This window comes from Saccopteryx leptura, chromosome 6 (assembly GCF_036850995.1).
Source record: "Saccopteryx leptura isolate mSacLep1 chromosome 6, mSacLep1_pri_phased_curated, whole genome shotgun sequence".
NCBI classification, from domain to species: Eukaryota; Metazoa; Chordata; class Mammalia; order Chiroptera; family Emballonuridae; genus Saccopteryx; species Saccopteryx leptura.
Genome location: NC_089508.1, coordinates 13,521,054 through 13,537,351, shown reverse-complemented (window position 1 = coordinate 13,537,351; position 16,298 = coordinate 13,521,054). Strand labels below are relative to the sequence as shown.

The 16,298-nt window shown below is 47.1% G+C and overlaps 1 protein-coding gene across 2 annotated transcripts in view; it reads right to left on the bottom strand.

Moving 5' to 3' along the window:
* Positions 1 to 16,092, bottom strand: part of NRDE2 (NRDE-2, necessary for RNA interference, domain containing) — a 41,022-nt gene extending 24,930 nt beyond the window's left edge. For both annotated transcript variants that reach the window (XR_010746300.1, XM_066344189.1), the window contains exons 1-4: positions 15,966 to 16,092; positions 8,913 to 9,021; positions 6,200 to 6,439; positions 2,161 to 2,310 (exon numbers count right to left, since the gene is read on the bottom strand). Coding sequence is in view for 1 of the 2 variants with exons in the window: in XM_066344189.1 (XP_066200286.1) it covers positions 2,161 to 2,310; positions 6,200 to 6,439; positions 8,913 to 9,021; positions 15,966 to 16,029 (563 nt within the window). In the remaining variant the exon portion in view is untranslated. The remainder of the gene's footprint in view (positions 1 to 2,160; positions 2,311 to 6,199; positions 6,440 to 8,912; positions 9,022 to 15,965) is intronic.
* Between the last annotated feature and the right edge of the window lie 206 nt (positions 16,093 to 16,298).

Sequence of the window (16,298 nt, the reverse complement as noted above, 5' to 3'; positions counted from 1 at the left end):
TTGTTTCTCTATGCTCATCAGTCTCATTTTGCCAAGAAAGACGCATTTGCTCTGCGACTGAAGCAAGCCTTGTCTTTCTCTGCTCAGTGGTTTTTTTTTTGTCAAGAAAGCCGTTTTTGTGCAGCTTTAGCTCCTTTTCTCTCCTCTTCAGTGCTGTATTTTCTAGGAGGCATTCTTAAAAGAAATTACATTAAGATGTAGTTTTTATGTAAAACAGATGATTGCCAATGCAAACAAATGTTCACCTTCCCCCTGACCCGCTCAATTTGCGTTCAGTCGTGGCAACTTCACCCCATTGGCTAGTACAGTTACGCAAGCAACCAATAAGCTATCGGCGACAGACACTTAAGCCACATATAATAAAGATGTGCACACCAATTTAAAACTTCCTATCAAATATTTATGATATCTGAGTATAAGGCACATCTGGCATTAAAATTCCCAATTTATAAACGAAATGGAAGCTCGGACAGCCCAAGTGACCTGCCTGGGACAACACTGCTAGTACACGGCCAAGTCAGGAGAACAGTCCCACGTCCCAATCTAGAGAATGTCCAACCACAGGACCTGTCTCCTCTGCGCACAGTGACAATACACGTGAAATCGGAGAAAAACAGGTTCGAATCCCAACTCTGCTGCTGGCTGGCTGCGTGACCTAGAAGGGACTGAGCCTCCAGGGCCTGCACTTGTCCCGCTTTGTGGAACGAGAGTGCCGCCCTCACGGAGCAGCCGAGGGCCAGGAGCACGGGTCGGGCACCTGCTTCACGCCCCGTCAGTGTGCTGGGCTCCCCGTTCTCACTGGGTTTCCACCGTATCTGTGGCTCTGCCCTGCGGTGGTATTTTAAGACTTCCCAAAGCAAGACTTTTAAGGAGTAGTAAAGTAACTTTTAAATATATGAATACATTTTAAGTATGATAAACCTTTCCTCTCAGCCATGAGCAGAGACAGAGTACACACTATGTAAATAAAAATACACACTGAGCCTGACCAGGCGGTGGCGCAGTGGACAGAGCGCAGACTGGGACGCAGAGGACCCAGATTCAAATCCCCCGAGGTCACCGGCTTGAGTGTGGGATCACAGACATGACCCCATAGTTGCTGGGTGGAACCCAAAGGTCACTAGCTTGAGCCCGTGGTCACTGGCTTAAGCAAGGGTCACTCGCTCTGCTGTAGCTCCCCACCCCGTCAAGGCACATATGAAAAAGCAATCAATGAACAATTAAGATGCCACAACGAAGAACTGATGCTCTCCTCTCTCCCTTCCTGTCTGTCCCTCTCTCTGTCTTTGTCACAAAATAAGACATACGTATTGAAAAGTAAGTAACGCAAAGTCATATAGAAATTGAGCTGGAATTGCTTATGTGGTGAGGCACAATGTCATGAGTGAAAATATGGTTCAAATTTGGAGGTGCAGCAAGGTAATGGGCACGAGATTCACTTTAAAAGGTATTAGCCTACGAAGAACAGTAATGACCTTCAAGGTCTCCTGGCCCTTCTCCCATGATTCTCCGCCTCCCCTTTCCACTGCCTGTGAGCTGTCGGGAATAGAGACTGTAGTATTGTTCTTTATGTCCCCAACCGTGTCTCAGAGCAGTGCCCAAAGGGTTCAATGAGTAGTCAAATGTTTTTGATTGACAGATGAGAGGAGAAAAGTTGAAACTCATTACTGAAGCAAACACCATCACCCACTTTTCTGATTATCTGGTGATGTATGCTAAAAACACTGTGAAAAAGTCATTACCATTTAATGTCATTTTTTAAATGGCATACCCGGGGGTGGATAAATAAAAGACTTTCGCAACTTTTAAAATGGCATACGGATTAGATCAGCCGGTTCCAATTTGTCACAATGATTTCAAGGTATTTTCAGGTTCATTCAATCAATAAGTATTTACTTAACACCTACTATGCCAGGCACTGTGGCAAGCACCATGGATAAATATTAACCTGACCTGGATCCTGATCTCAAGGTTTAAATTTCCATTTTCGAGTGCGAGATAGGATACACCTAAACAACGTAGCAGTGGAGAAAAACCTAGCAGAATCCGTAAGGGGGTGCTGTGGGGGGTGCAGACAGCAGACAGCGCTGAGAAAGCTGAGACAGCTCAGAGAAAGAAGTGACTCCCCCCAGAGAAAATCAGGGAACATATGATGGATACCTCGCTATGTCTCCTCGGTAGAGGGACTTATACTCCCAGTTTGCAGGATCTGGTTTCTTATCCGTTCGGAAGGTTTCTCCTGTCAGAGCCTGGACGTCCTCAAGCCAAACGAAGCGAGGTCCAATCTCAGCAGCAGTGGTATTTGCTGGACTGTGGGACAGGGGAGGGAGAAGAAGAAAAAGGGAGAGGCACTTAAAAACCATCCGATTACGTACTTCGCATTTGCAGAAACATGGAACATAAACTCCACACGGCATCAAGAGAATCGAGTGCATAAAATGCACACACACCACACAGATCAGAAGAGGACGCCTGCTCCAGAAGAAGGTTTAAGATATAGAGCAGAAACTGTCAACACTAAGCAGCACTTTCCCAAAAAGAAGTCACCTGGGAAATTAACCTGAGGGGTACACAGGTGTTCTTTTTTAAGAATTCCATTTAAATTACTATAAGCTAAATTTCCAATATATTCATAAACAGGTTTTTTTTTGTTTTGTTTTGTTTTGTATTTTTCCAAAGCCAGAAACGAAGAGGCAGTCAGACAGACTCCCACATGCGCCCGACCGGGATCCACCCGGCACGCCCACCAGGGGGCGATGCTCTGCCCATCTGGAGCGTTGCTCTGCTGCAACCAGAGCCATTCTAAGCGCCTGCGGCAGAGGCCACAGAGCCATCCTCAGCGCCCGGGGCCAACTTTGCTCCAATGGAGCCTTGGCTGCGGGAGGGGAAGAGAGAGACAGAGAGGAAGGAGAGGGGGAGGGGTGGAGAAGCAGATGGGCGCTTCTCCTGTGTGCCCTGGCCAGGAATCGAACCCGGGACTCCTGCACGCCAGGCCGATGCTCTACCACTGAGCCAACTGGCCAGGGACAGCCATTCTCCCTCCCCAACTGGGCACTGAGGTCAGGGAACAGGATGTGGTCTGGGCTGTGCACAAAGAGGGACCTGCCTCCACCTGAAGGTGAAGAACAGCATCCTCGAAAACAAAGGTCAATTAGGAGCTACAGCCTCCCTGGACCACCCCGAAATAAAGACCCATGTGCTGTATTACCCCCCATGAACCCACTTTACTGACAGCACAGAAAGATCAGAACTCACTATTATAAATATTTTGTCAATATGGTACACTGTTGTTTTTTTTAAATTGACTTTTGAAAGAGACAGGGAGGAAAGAGGGAGAGAGGAAGGAAGAGAGGGAGGGGGAAAGAAAGGAAGAGAAGGAGGGAGGGAGAAACACTGATTTGTTGTTCCACTTATTCATGCCGTCACTGGCTGATTTTTTCATGTGCCCTGACCGGAAATCAAACCCACAGCTTTGGCATATCGACAACACTCCAACGAAACTGAGCTACCCAGCCAGGGCTTCACTAATATCTTGTCAATATGGAAACAAATAATTCCTCCAAGTCGAAGAGACTACAGACATTAATATTAAGAAAGTAAAACAGAAAGACAAAAACATGTTACTCTGCCCTTATTGGGGATAGTCTGCAAAATATCAACAAACTTAAAAATGCTATCTGGAGCCTGACCAGGCAGTGGCGCAGTGGATGGGGCATCAGATAGGACGCAGAAGACCTGGGTTCAGGGCCTCAAGGTCGCCGGCTTGCGCGGGCTCACCAGCTTAAGCGCAGGGTTGCTGGCTTGAGCATGGGATCATTGACATGACCCCATAGTCGCTGGTTTGAGCCCAAGATCGCTGGCTTGAGCAAGGGGTCACTAGCTCTGCTGTAGCCCCCTAGTCAAGGCACATATGAGAAAGCAATCAATGAATAACTAAGAAGCTGCAACGGCCCTGGCCAGTTTGCTCAGTGGTAGAGCATCGGCCTGGCGTGCAGGAGTCCCAGGTTCGATTCCCGGCCAGGGCACACAGGAGAAGCGCCCATCTGCTTCTCCACCCCTCCCCCTCTCCTTCCTCTCTGTCTCTCTCTTCCCCTCCCGCAGCCGAGGCTCCATTGGAGCAAAGATGGCACGGGCGCTGGGGATGGCTCCTTGGCCTCTGCCCCAGGCGCTAGAGTGGCTCTGGTTGCGGCAGAGCAACGCCCCGAAGGGGCAGAGCATCGCCCCCTGGTGGGCAGAGCATCGCCCCCTAGGGGGCGTGCCAGGTGGATCCCAGTTGGGCACATGCGGGAGTCTGTCTGACTGTCTCTCCCCGTTTCCAGCTTCAGAAAAATACAAAAAAAAAAAAAAAAGCTGCAACAAAGAATTGATGCTTCTCATCTCTCTCCCTGTCTGTCTGTCCCTATCTGTCCCTCTGTCTCTGTCACACACACACACACACACACACAAATGCTCTCTGGAACATAAAACTATCAGGAGGCTGGAAAGAGCACCTCTGACGTGGTTAAGCACAGCCTGAAAATAAGTATCTTTCAAGTTCTAAGGGTGGTTCCTATGCGTGTTCAGGAAATCCTTTAAAGCTTATTTTCCTCGGCTATAAAAAACCATGAGTAACTAACAGGGAGTTCAGAAGATACAACGATCAATACCTTCTTCACTGAAGACATGCAGGAAAGCAAGAACATGAGTAACACATGCACTCATTCACGTAACAGAAGTGCATTCAGTAGTTCCTGCGGCCCAGGCCCTGTGCCAAGGCAGGCGACACAAGGGACAGCAGGGGAGCAGGTCCCTGCCCGCACACATGCAGTCCCATCCAGGCTTCCCGCCTGACCCTCTGTTCCCCTCCCAGAGCCAGTCTGGTTCCAGGCCCGCCCCGGAGCCACCCTGAGGCTGACCGGCAGGGTCCCCCACCCTGATCAGACCACCCCGGAGCCACACTGAGGCTGAGCGGCAGGGTCCCCCACCCTGATCAGACCGCCCCGGAGCCACCCTGAGGCTGACTGGCAGGGTCCCCCACCCTGATCAGACCACCCCGGAGCCACACTGAGGCTGACTGGCAGGGTCCCCCACCCTGATCAGACCGCCCCGGAGCCACACTGAGGCTGAGCGGCAGGGTCCCCCACCCTGATCAGACCGCCCCGGAGCCACCCTGAGGCTGACTGGCAGGGTCCCCCACCCTGATCAGACCGCCCCGGAGCCACCCTGAGGCTGACTGGCAGGGTCCCCCACCCTGATCAGACCACCGGGGGCCCCGGGAGACGGCGGTGTCCGCCTGGGACGGACACTCCAGGGCCAGGCTCCAAAGTCACTCGGGCAGCGCTCGCACTGACATCCACGGGACCCCTAAGCACACGACACAGCAAATAATCCCTCAAGAACTGCAGAAAGCATAATCGCACTCATTTTTTTTTTAAGTATGTCTTAAATGGGCACTTATCTTCTAGACTGTATGAACAAAGAAAAAACAAGTTAAATGAGGACTGATTCCAGTGTTTTCACCACATACTGACTGTGCCCCTCCAGGCAAAGTGTCTCCCAGGATAGGCGGCTGTCACCCTCAGCAGAGAGGAGGGGCCACCCCTGAGTGCCCCACCGGCCGCTCAGCGGACCAGCTTGAGCAGCCTGCACAGGGCAGACAGCAGCGCCAGCCGCCCGGGAGCGAGGAAGTCCCCGAGGAAGGAGAGGCTGTGGTCACGAGCTACTTACACCTTCAACGCAGTGGCTACACAACTGCGGAATAGGGAAGGGCAAAGCAGTGAGTATTTTAAGGGCTATCATTAACTTTAACAAAGGGGTGAGGGGCGGGAATGGGAGTGACTGAGAGGAAGACGTGTCACAATGAAGAGAAGCCATTTCTCTTCCTCTTTCCAGGTGCAGAGCCCCAAGGCCCCTCACCGCGCACGCGCCCATCTGCCCACCGCGTGGCCCCTCTGCCAGCTCCCAGACCCTGACACAATCGTCACTGTGCCTAATTAACATTTCTCAAATAAAATCATGGCCCTAATTTGTTCAATGATCGTCTCTTTCAATGCTGACCAAATGCTAGAGCTCTACTTTTCCCAGCTTCAGTGAGATTATTTATCGACTCCGTTTTGACTGCGTGGAGTTAAATAATCATTTAGATGTCCAGCGTGGCAGTCATCAAGGGAGAAAGACTGAAGACTTAAAATATCCCGGGTGCTGCAGACAGGAAACCTACGTGAGCTGCTTGGCCGCCGGCCCGCCGCCTCTGCCGCTGCTGGGAGGGCCGTCCCCGTCCTTCTCCGAGTCGGTGCCGGGCTCGGAGCCGCTGCTGCTCGGGGAACCTCGCCTCCTCCGAGTCTTCTTGTGGTGCTGGTGCTTCCTTTTCTTCCTTTTCTCCTTCTTCTTCTTCCTGCTTGTTTGTCTGAGCTTTTTGTTCGTGTCGCTTTCATCTGAAGGCTCTGATTTCAGAGGACTCCTGTTTGGGAAAATCAACATTAGAATTTTCAGATGAGAATTAGGAAAAACAGTATGTAGACAAGTAATCAAATAAACAAATAGGAAATTCTAAAATTGCTCACACACACTTACTATTTGCCCAGATATTAAACAGTATCTTTCTGGATTGCAACTCATCTTAAAAAAGAGCTAGATCTAAATAAAACTAGGTGAAGAAATTCTTGTTTTAACTGCTTCTGAACCTATGCTTTCATATCAATGTTTTTAAATGAAAGTAATCTACCAATTATTTTATCAAGTATTTTTAATTTTTATTTATTTTTTATTTATTCATTTTAGAGAGGAGAGGGAGAGACAGAGAGAGAGAGAGAGAGAGAGAGAGAGGAGAGACAGAGAGAGAGAAGGGGGGAGGAGCTGGAAGCATCAACTCCCATATGTGCCTTGACCAGGCAAGCCCAGGGTTTCGAACCAGCGACCTTAGCATTTCCAGGTCGACGCTTTATCCACTGCTCCACCACAGGTCAGGCTTATCAAATATTTTTAAAAGCAACATTATAAAAGGCTTATTTTCAGACCTACTACCCCAGTATGTTAATGCCGCCCCACACACAAAACCACCCACACTTAAATTCTGGTCCTTGTTTTTAAAGGTTACAATGAGCTCTTCATCATTACTGAAATATCTACAAACACCTCCCTCTCCTGCATCAACTATTCTCAATTGCCAAAGGATTCTTCTGCTGCTGCTTCTAGAGAACATGGATTCCTGCGCTCATGATATTAATGGACCGTCTAGTCCAGGAGTCTCCAAACTACGGCCCGCGGGCCACTTGCGGCCCCCTGAGGCCATTTATCCGGCCCCCGCTGCACTTCCAGAAGGGCCACCTCTTTCATTGGTGGTCGGTGAGAGGAGCACAGGATGCATCCGCACCGTGCTCCTGGAGTACTGTATGTGGTGGCACCGCAAAGCGCGGCGTCGCTCACGTACAGTACTACTTCCAGTGACGTGGGACGCACGCATCAGGGCTCCTGAAGCACGTCACATCACTTGTTACGGCTAGCAGTGACAAATATGGAACCGGACATTGACCATCTCATTAGCCAAAAGCAGGCCCATAGTTCCCATTGAAATACTGGTCAGTTTGTTGATTTAAATTTACTTGTTCTTTATTTTAAATACTGTATTTGTCCCCCCCCCCTTTTTTTTTTTTTTTTTTTTTTTACTTTAAGATATGTGCAGTGTGCATAGGGATTTGTTCATAGTTTTTTTTATAGTCCGGCCCTCCAGCAGTCTGAGGGACAGTGAACTGGCCCCCTGTGTAAAAAGTTTGGGGACCCCTGGTCTAGTCTATATTGGTGAGAGAGCTCTTTCCCAATTCAATGATCTACAAAATTCTTTTAAAGCTGGGTAGAGACGTGTATCATTTTGCTTTTTCCAAAGTTTTCATGAGATTTTAAACTATATTATTGTGGGGGTTCAGAAGAGCTACCCCAAGATGTGCCTCACTGGTTTGCAGATTTGTTCTGAGCTCAAGGCAGTTTTAGCTTCAAGCTCAAGAGAAATTTATCTCCCCACTTCCTTAACTACCTAAAGAATATGAATTTCCGACCTATCTATACAGCAAGACAAAGTTCTGTTTCCTCAAGGTCTGCTCTTCCTACCACCCTGCAATGACCTGAGAAGTCCCCAAGGCCCCGACCTCTCCCTAGTTCAGGATGTCACACAGTATGCAAGATCCCCTGTATGTGGGGCTCCCACACGCACGATACGAATTTTTTTTCCTTGTCAACTTGCCTCCTGTTGATATATTATCTGGCCAGCCAAAAAAAAAAAAAAACAGAGAAGGGCTGTCTGACCTGTGGTGGCGCAGCAGATAGAGCGCTGACATGGGACATGGAGGTCGCAGGTTCTAAACCCTGAGGTTGCCAGCCTAAGCGTGGGCTCATTTGGCTTGAGAGTGAGATCACCATTCTGTAGCCGCTGGCTTGAGCAAGGGGTCACTGGCGTGGCTGGAGCCCACACCCCCTCCCCGCATCGAGGCACGTTTGAGAAACAATCAATGAACAACTAAAGTGGCGACTACAAGTTGATGCTACTTCTCTCTCTCCCTTCCTCTTTCTCTCTGTGTCTCTCTCAAAAAAGAACCACATTACCCAAGCTCTATTTTTACAAAAATGTTGAAAATGCAACTAAAGAACTATCTGAATTCTATATTTATCAACATTCTAATGGTTACTAACAAGGTTAGTAATGTCACTTAACAAGCACAATGATGCCATTTCCCTCACGGACTCATCAGTGGCAGTAGCTGCCTGTCACCGTTGCCACCGCTGTGCAAATAGCAGAAAGGAACAAGCCGTAGAGTGAGGGAAGGGAAACAGCAGGGTTTTACTTAGCTCCTTTATCACAGGACATGCTGAGGAGCACAGTTCAACCTAAGCCACTGCGGTGCACGGACAAGGATGAAAACTCCATCCATCAAAAATACTACCTCGTCAGCGGGGACCCTGCAGAAACAAGAGCTGTAGCCTCTTCAGTCGCTCGGCCCACAGTCGTTACGGTTCCAGCACAAAAGCTTGGGTTGCTCAGCCAATCTAATTCTGCACGTGCAAAAGAGAAAAGATCAGCAGTGTGAGCTCAATCCAATTTCTGCGGCAGGAAATCCACCTCACCAGCCGACATCCTAATAACCCACAGCCGACGTCGGCCAGAATCCATAACAGTGCACAGAAGCCGAAGAGAACCCATGAAACGCTTCTTTCACAGGACAACGGGCTTTAATGAACTCTACAATATTTCAGACTGAAGAGTCCTCTGCGGTTTTAGGCTTCGACTGAAGCAAAAGCCACGTAACACATGTCGCCTCAAAGGCAACAGGCGTTAGGGTTCCAACCCAACTCTAGTGAGCACAAAGGCTTCAGAAGCATTAGTTATAATGACCTCAAATTTGCTTTAGGCAAGTCCAAGAAGTTAAAAAAAAAAATCATGCAAAAAAGCCCACCGTGCTTAACAGTATCACAGAAGATTAAGATCTTTTTCTCTACAAGAATATTTCAATGTTCTTAGTTAAGTAACTTAACATCAACCTTTCCTTACAACAAACAATACTCCCTTTTGGAAATAAAAACAGAAGGCGTCAGCTTTTCTAACAGATGCTAAAACTGTGTAAGATGTCAACAACGATCATCTCTGGGGGGTGAGATTAAATGTCCACTTTTTTCTGTTTATCCACTAATTTCTACAATGAACCAATTCTAAATTATTTTTATTTTATTTTTTACAGAGTCAGAGTCAGAGTGAGGGATAGACAGGGACAGACAGACAGGAATGGAGAGATGAGAAGCATCAATCATCAGTTTTTTGTTGCGCACTGTGACACCTTAGTTGTTCATTGATTGCTTTCTCATATGTGCCTTGACCGCGGGCCTTCAGCAGACCGAGTAACCCCTTGCTTGAGCCAGCGACCTTGGGGCCAAGCTGGTGAATTTTTGCTCAAACCAGATGAGCCCACGCTCAAGCTGGCGACCTCGGGGTCTCGAACCTGGGTCTTCTGTATCCCAGTCTAACGCTCTATCCACTGTGCCACCGCCTGGTCAGGCCAATGAACTAATTCTAAGTTACTTCCTTCCTAACTTTTAGGGAGCTTAGCTCTGAAGGAGAGGATAAAAGCATGGGCCAGTGGCAGCAAGGGGGCCCAAGGAGGCCTTTCTGTTTGTCCTGTTCTGTTTTAGGATGGGTGGCCAGAGCATGTTCATATACTGAGGACAAAGATCCCATGAAATGGCTGCAGTTAGGAAAAAGGGAAAGAAGGGAGGGCTAATTTATTATATTAAATGCCCACAGCAGTGGTTTTCAAAAGTGGCTTTCAGCGGACCAGTGGCCAAAAACCACTGGCCTACATATAGTAGGCCCAACATCAGGTTAAGCACTTCACATCTTTATGTCTTTTCATCCTCACGGCAACCCTCTGTGGGAGGTATTATGATCTCTACTATACACAAGAGGAAGCAAAGGCCCAAAGGGATGAAGTCATTTGGAAGGCCACATCCTGTAAAGGCCAAACAACTGTGCACACAGTCTTTCTTCTCCCGTCTCCTTTTTCCTTCTGAGGCTGGCTCCCTTCCCCTGGGCCCACTTCCTGGCAGGAGGGATGTGAAAATAGTTCCTGTTGCTTGCTGAGATCACAATTATTTCCACAACAATTGGTTTCTATAATGAACAAAGGAAGAGGAAAGTGGGAGAAGATGGAACAAACAATACCCAAGGAGAGATGCTCTCAACACTCCCAGTTGATTTTTACCTAAGATTCTCAATAGTGACGCCAGCCTGGAGGAAGGTGAGGAAACGCAAATGTCAAGATAACAGTGTGTGCTCCAAAGCCCTTCAGAAGGCACATGAGAGGGTTTTTACGGATGCAATTAAGGCTTTGCCATATGGGGTCACTCGGGGGGAAAAGTAGTTTATAAAGAACTAAAACTCATGAGTTTTGTACTCAAATCATCACTGCCCCGCTGTGTGACCCTCATCTCAATGAAATGACCTTGTGTCAGGGCAAAAGGTATTTCACCTGATAAAAAGTTGCTTCTTGTTTCTTTCGCTTTTTGGTAACATATTAGCAGAGAACATGCATGGACATTAGAAGTAACTCATCACTGGATGTTAAGCCTGGAGAAATTTTGGAGATCATCTTATCCAGAGATTTTAAAACTTTATTTTAAGCCCAGGAACACAGTGCTCAACAAAATCTTTCTGAGAAGTCCAGCATGCAGAACAGAGAAAGCTACAGTCCTCTGGTTGGGCTGAGAGGGAGGGGCTGGGTCTGAGAAGGCTCTCTGGAGCAGGACGGGGATACCACTCCCTCCTACACAGAGCAACAGCTGACGGCCCCAAGCAGCAGCCCAGGGCCCTCATCTGAACCTGGATCTGTGATTCTCCACCCAGTCCTCCCCACTACCCCAGTGGGCTGCTCTTCACTTCAACCGAGGGGCTGGTTCTCCAAAAGTCTCCTTGCTATTGGGTGGTGGAGCTACTGTGGCAATTTTCACACTGTAGCCTCATTAGCTGCACGCCAGTCTCCCCCACTCTATTCTAAACCCAAATCCCTGTAGGGACCAGAGTAGTAATGCTCACTGTAATGCTCACTCGTTATAGGGAATGGCAACAGAAAAGAGGAAAAGACAAAACAAAAATACTTTGCCAGACAAACAGATACACCAACTGCTTTCTAACTCTTGCACTCAAGTTTCCAGCTCCCCTCCTCCTTCCCCTACTCCTTTCTTCCCAAACTAAAAGCGACATGAGGGCAAAAGCCAGGACTACTCACTCCTGTATTCCCAACTCCTAGCACAGGCCTTGGCATAAAGTAACTGGACTCATAACTATCTGTCACATATTAAATATTCTGAACAAAGATCTGAACCATCTCTTTGCATTCTGTATCCTAGCACCTAATTTACTAAACTGAAAAGATTGCCAAAAGCATGCCATTATGTAGGCACAAAGTCCAGCTGTTATAATTCTTCCTGTCTTCACTGTAAAAAGAGCTTTATTCGTGAAGAACAGAACACTGCACACTCGCTGTGTGCCCAGGCACAGCTCTAGGCTTTGTGGGTACACTGGTGAACAAGGCAGGCCCAATCTCGGCTCCCACAGCGCTTAAGCGTAACCTTATACTTAACCATAAACAAATTCTGAATCACAATTGGATAAAATATACAAGTTCTACACCCATTCTGCATTCTATTATAATAAAACAGCATTGATTACTACTTTTTTTTAAGTGAACTCTGGTGAGCTCCACACCTCCAGGGATGATAATTCAAAAAACATTTCTAGAACTCATTGTATAAATAAATTAGCACATACATTAGGGATGGGGTGTTCCTTTAGAAAGAATGAGCCGAGCTCTTCATCTGGATCAAAAAAGCCTTTTTTTCTGACAAAGAAGCTGAGAGCACAAACATTCATACAAAAAGCGCCAGAAAACACGGCTAAAATAACTGCATTTAAGATGGTGATTAAAGAAAACCTAAGCAAAGTTAGCCCTTGCCCAGAGTAAACCTACAATTTGAAAAGACCCAGGGATCCTAAGGGCAATGCATAAACCACCAAAAACCCGAACATGCTAATATGTTCTAATATGTGTGGTTTATAACACAAGTTCTAGAGTCAGAAAAACCTGTGTTCAGATACAGGCTGGACTGTTTATTAGTTGTACAACTTTGAACAAAATACTTAATCTGAGTCTCTTTCTTTCATTCAGCACTTCCTCTACTGACAGCCAGGCACTGTTCTAGGCGCTAGGACTGCACAACCAACAAGACAAACTCAAAGGGAGCGGACACACTGCCAGTCACTCATGCAATGTGACAAATGCCAAGACCAAGAAAGTATACAGTGTATAATGAGAACACATATCTGGGTTGCCTAATCCAGACTAGATGCGGATCAGAGAAAGCTGCCTGAAGAATATCTCAGTTAAGATATAAATTGTAAAGGATGATGGCCCTGGCCAGTTGGCTCAGCGGTAGAGCGTTAGCCCGGCGTGTGGAAGTCCCAGGTTCAATTCCCGGTCAGGGCACACAGGTGGAGCGACCATCTGCTTCTCCACCCCTCCCCCTCTCCTTTCTCTCTGTCTCTCTCTTCCCCTCCCACAGCCAAGGCTCCATTGGAGCAAAGTTGGTCTGGGCACTAAGGATGGCTCCATGGCCTCTGCCTCAGGCACTAGAATAGCTCAGGTTGCAGTGGAGCAACGCCACAGAGGGGCAGAGTATCACCCCCTGGTGGGCATGCCGGGTGAATCCTGGTCTCCCAGTCAGGTGCATGCGGGAGTCTGTTTGCCTCCCCTTGCTTCTCACTTCAGAAATAAAAAAAAGGATGTAAAGGATGAGAAGGACTCAGCCTAAGAAATATTTAGGCAGAGAAAATGGCTCATACTGTATTGCAAGGTATTCTAATAGTGTGGATAAAAGTTCTTTATGGCCTGGCCAGGTGGTTCAGTGGATAAAGTGTCATCCCAGTGCACCGAGGTCATAGGTTTGATCCCCAGGTAGGGCACAATACAAGAAGCAATCAATGAGTACACAACCAAATGGAACAACTAAGTGGAATAAGGAGTTGATACTTCTGTCTCTGCCTCTCCTTCTTTCCCCTTCCCTCCCTCCCTCCTCTTCTCTCACTCTCAAATCAATGGGAAAAAAAATTGTTTTTAAGTTCTTTATAGTATAACTGATGCTAATATGGGAGAAATGCTAAATTAGAAAATAATCATTTTGTAACCCCAAAAAAATAATGGATCTAAGCAATAATCATAAACAGCTACAAAAACAGGTGAAAGTCTGACAGACACCTTCACATTGGATGTATCACGTCACCCAGGAATCCACTGATGGATCTTAACGTCACTAACGGAGGAAAAATGACAGCAGGACCTCCTGACTTGATTCGACACCAAATACAGAGCACCCCAATAAGCTATTTTCAACTAAAAAAAAAGATATGCCTTAATCAAATTAACTCTCTACATCTCATTACCAGTTTACAGGAAATACTGGGCCAGAGAAGCATAGCAAATGATACCAGGAGGATTTGGTGGGAAATGTGTATGGGACAAATGACCCAATTTCTGCAACAAATAAATCACACAGGAAAATGGAAGGGAGGAAGAAACTTTTATATTTAAAAGAGATCTGAGACATATCCACAAAATGCAATGTTAGAGCTTTTTTTGATCCTGACTTGAACAAACCAACTGTAAAAGGCCACTTCTGAGACAAGTTGGGAAATATGAACATTGACTGACAGATACTAAAGAAATATAATTAATTGCATTTTGAGTAATAATGTGCTTAAATTTTTAATACAGTTCTTTACAAACAGCACTTGACAAACATTATCCTGACCCTGGATACCCAGGTGTCCGATAGGTAGTGGTTACGATAAATGACAAGAGCAGCACTCCCTTATAAACTTTCCACTTCATCCTTTCAAAATAAAAGGATAAACCCTCTGCCTGTTATTCAAGTCACTACCCTCTCTCATCACCAGTCCCAACCACATTTCCCAAGACTCCTCTTTATGCCTCTGTATTTCCAGACAAACTGGACTATCTGCAATTCTCTGCATAAGTCTCATGCTTCCCTTCCTGCACGCCGTTGAGAGCTCAAGAATGCTCTTCCACTATCTCTATTTGTCCAAATCCTACCTTCTTGAAGATCGATCCCTAGTGAGCTCCTAAATAAAGCCCTATATGAACCTCCCATCGGAAGTCATTATTCCTGTAGTTCACCTGTGACATCTATAACATCCTACCTTGCACTGTTATTTCTTTTAAGTTCTTTTAGATTTTATTTATTGATTTTTTGAGAGAGAGAGAAGGGGGGAGCAACAGGAAGCATCAACTCTCATATGTGCCTTGACCAGGCAAGCCCAGGGTTTTGAACCAACGACCTCAGCGTTCCAGGTAGAAGCTTTATCCACTGCACCACCACAGGCCAGGCTGCACTGTTATTTCTTTAAGTACCTAATATTGGTCTCTACGTTCAGCAAATTTACTGAAGACCTACTGTATTTTGGGCCTGTGCTAGAGGCTAAGTACATATGCTACAATGAATAGACAAACAGTCCCCTGACCACATGGAGGTCAGTTAGTAAAGGACGATCAAAACTACACTGATTACATAAGAAATTACTCACAATTACGGTAAGTATTGCCAAAAATAGGTGTAGGAGCTATGTCTGAGAGGATACAAAAGCGGTGTCCGACACAACTGGACTGTAGCACATAAGTGCATGATTTAGAGCTAATTACTTTAAAACTTGGAATTACAGTTCACTACGGGCATGCCCCTTTTATTGAGCTTGCTTTACTACGCTTCACAAGTGTTGAAACTTTCACAAATGTTAGACCCTCCGCCAGCAACAAGATTACAACTCGCTTAACAGCGGTGGTCTGGAACCAAACCCTCAATTTCTACGAGGTATGCCTGTCTGTGCCCAAATGTTGACCAATGCAGACCTCCTGGGCACGTTTAAGGCTTAAATATGTATGTAATGGCGTACGCTCTCCATAATTAAATGATAGTTCTTATTCCCAGCAGCTGTGCCTGTCTGGAAACTGTTTCTAAGGCTTTGGGTTCTAATCCCCTAGCTCTAGGCCTACTTAAAGAGCCCAATAAGCATTTCAGAAGTAAAACAGGGAAGAAATGGGGCATTAACATCCAGCATTTGCATCAGAAGTCTCCTTGAGATGCGGAGGATTACTCCCTTTTTATAGGTGAAGTAACTCAGGCTGAGAGAAAGACAATTATATGAGGGTCCCAGTGCCTGGGCCTCTCCTAGGTCTTTCTCCTTCCATCACTCTACAACTCTAGTCCCGCAGAAGCCGGGACGAGGGCAGGGGTCCTTCCCAGAAGGCCTTGCAGCGCCGCGGAGAATCCTGGGACACAGGCGGCTAAAGAAATCCAAAGGAAGGGCCGAGACCTGGGGCTGAGAAACTACGTCTTAAGCCCGCCGAGTGTCTTCTTCATCCCTTTTGTGTGCTTACCTTTCCTGGAGCTCCCGCTATTGGGAGCCTCACTAACACCCGCAAAAGCCGGGAACAGCGCCATGACCACAGGTCGCACCGCCTTTCCCCGCTACGTAAATGGCGCCGGCGGGCGCACGCCGGTAGAGAGGCCCTCTTGGTCGCGGTGCGTTCTGGGAATTGTGGTTTTTTCCTGGCAGTCACTCGGACTGACCCAGAACCCGGCCGGGCGGGGCGGGGCGAAAAGGGGCGGGGCAGAACGGGACCACTTCCCAGTACGTAATTGATACCAGCAAGTTTCTGTGAGAACCGGAAAAGGCGGAGCCTGAGAGGTGGACTTGTTAAGAGCCAGAA